At 30.4% G+C, this 1,636-nt stretch overlaps 1 protein-coding gene across 1 annotated transcript; it reads right to left on the bottom strand.

The window, feature by feature from the left end:
- Nucleotides 1–258: 258 nt before the first annotated feature.
- LOC131647776 (uncharacterized) lies at nt 259–905 on the bottom strand. The gene is made up of 2 exons (XM_058917612.1): nt 759–905; nt 259–648 (listed from the first exon to the last, which is right to left on the bottom strand). The coding sequence occupies exons 1-2, from the start codon at nt 848–850 to the stop codon at nt 411–413; spliced, it is 330 nt and encodes a 109-aa protein (XP_058773595.1). The 5' UTR covers nt 851–905; the 3' UTR covers nt 259–410.
- Nucleotides 906–1,636: the final 731 nt, after the last annotated feature.

A 1,636-nucleotide genomic window follows, 5' to 3' on the forward strand; every position in this document is an offset into this window, starting at 1 on the left:
GTAAATGAACATAACTCTTTATAAAGACTTTATAAAGACTTTCAATGTTAGTCTCACTTTATGTATGAGACTATTTCCCATGCATTTATTGATATTGATATTGACATTTATTCAACTTTCAATTTTTCTCTTCATTATAGAACTCACCCATTGTTCATACATTAGAACCGTTACTAAATAAAGAAAGTTTGTTAATATTTAAAAGAAAAGCTTTTGTGCATCTCTACATAAACTTTTAGATCATGCTTTATTATTTCCACAATTTGAGATCTTTTTACACGAGAATGATCAATAAACTGTATTGCTATTTAGTAAATACATTCTTGGCAATGACGGCCATCATTACCTAACTACATCTTGTTGATATCACGGTTAAATTTTTGTCCAAACTAAAACTACGCGGCCTCTATTCATATTTCATAATGATGAACTATGTTGCCAATCCTTTTAGGACTTATGTTGCTATCATCTTGATCATTGACACTACTCAAAGCGACGGTAGCATAAATGTTATCAAGTTGAAGATTTCTTGTTGTTGCTGTTTTCGTGCTTTGGAGTGTAATACTATTCGTGTGTGGGTCCGGTCCATACCCTCCATTTCTGCTTCTATCATGTTGTTTTGCTTTAGATTTGTGGTTAGCACATGTTCTGATCATATCAACAAAAACAAAAGATTATTAATTCAAAGAATTCTATCCAATGTCAATTCATTATATATGAATACCGGATGAAAACGTTAATGAAATATATACACTTACATTGTAATAGTCATAGATTTTTTAGGTGAAGATTTATAATTGGTAGTTCGCAGAAGTGGCACTTGTATGAAACTACCAGCAGAAAGAACCATGAAAAAGTGTTCTTTATATTATGCGGAAGCTTGGTTATTGTAGAAAACGTTAGTGTGTTGTGTGCTTTGTTGTAGTATTGATCTTATGGGAAGATTGAAGGTTATTTATAAAGAAAGTAGTATGTAGGGATTATTGAAGACAGATACAAGGCTTAAGTTTGAAATTTTCAATCTTGAACACTTCAATTCAATTATTTCAATGGGTCCATGCATGGTCAAACTTTTGTCTTGGCTAGTGGCACACTATTTGACTAGCCGGATATCTTTTGTATACTTTATAATAAAGAGACATTTTAACGTGAAATCTCAGAAAGGGTCCAATGCGGATCTTTAATTTACTATTTTTATTGAAGTTGTTTTTTTATAAAAATAAATATAAAAATGGGAAGAAATGTAATATGTGAATTCAAAAAGATGTAATATGAGACTTTGAACTGTTTTCCTTTTTCTTTCAAAACTTTTAAAAATAGGTAGAACTTTGACTTGATTGATAAAATTTAGGGGTGACAAACAATTGTTTGCAAACATGTTCTCTCCTTTTAGATTTACTATACAAAAACTACAAAAATATAAGAAAGAGAGGTGAATATAGTTGAAAGTGCGGATCTAAAATTTTGGTTCGTTTGCTGAAAAGATAATGGTTGGACTACAGAAATTGTACATTTTAAGTCTAAAAATTACATAATTTTTTATTAATGTTCACACCTGCAAAAGGTCAAAAAAAATGAAATGGGACGAGATTGACATATTATAGGGTGCTTGTTTAAAATTTTTGCCTGCTCCGTA

This window comes from Vicia villosa, linkage group LG2 (genome assembly GCF_029867415.1).
Source record: "Vicia villosa cultivar HV-30 ecotype Madison, WI linkage group LG2, Vvil1.0, whole genome shotgun sequence".
NCBI lineage: Eukaryota > Viridiplantae > Streptophyta > Magnoliopsida > Fabales > Fabaceae > Vicia > Vicia villosa.

Excerpts from the sequence above, each read along its gene's own strand:
- LOC131647776 (XM_058917612.1), bottom strand. The coding sequence starts at position 850 with ATGGTTCTTTCTGCTGGTAGTTTCATACAAGTGCCACTTCTGCGAACT. Across the intron at positions 649-758 it reads AAATCTATGACTATTACAAT|AACATGTGCTAACCACAAAT; the intron begins GTAAGTGTATAT and ends TGATATGATCAG.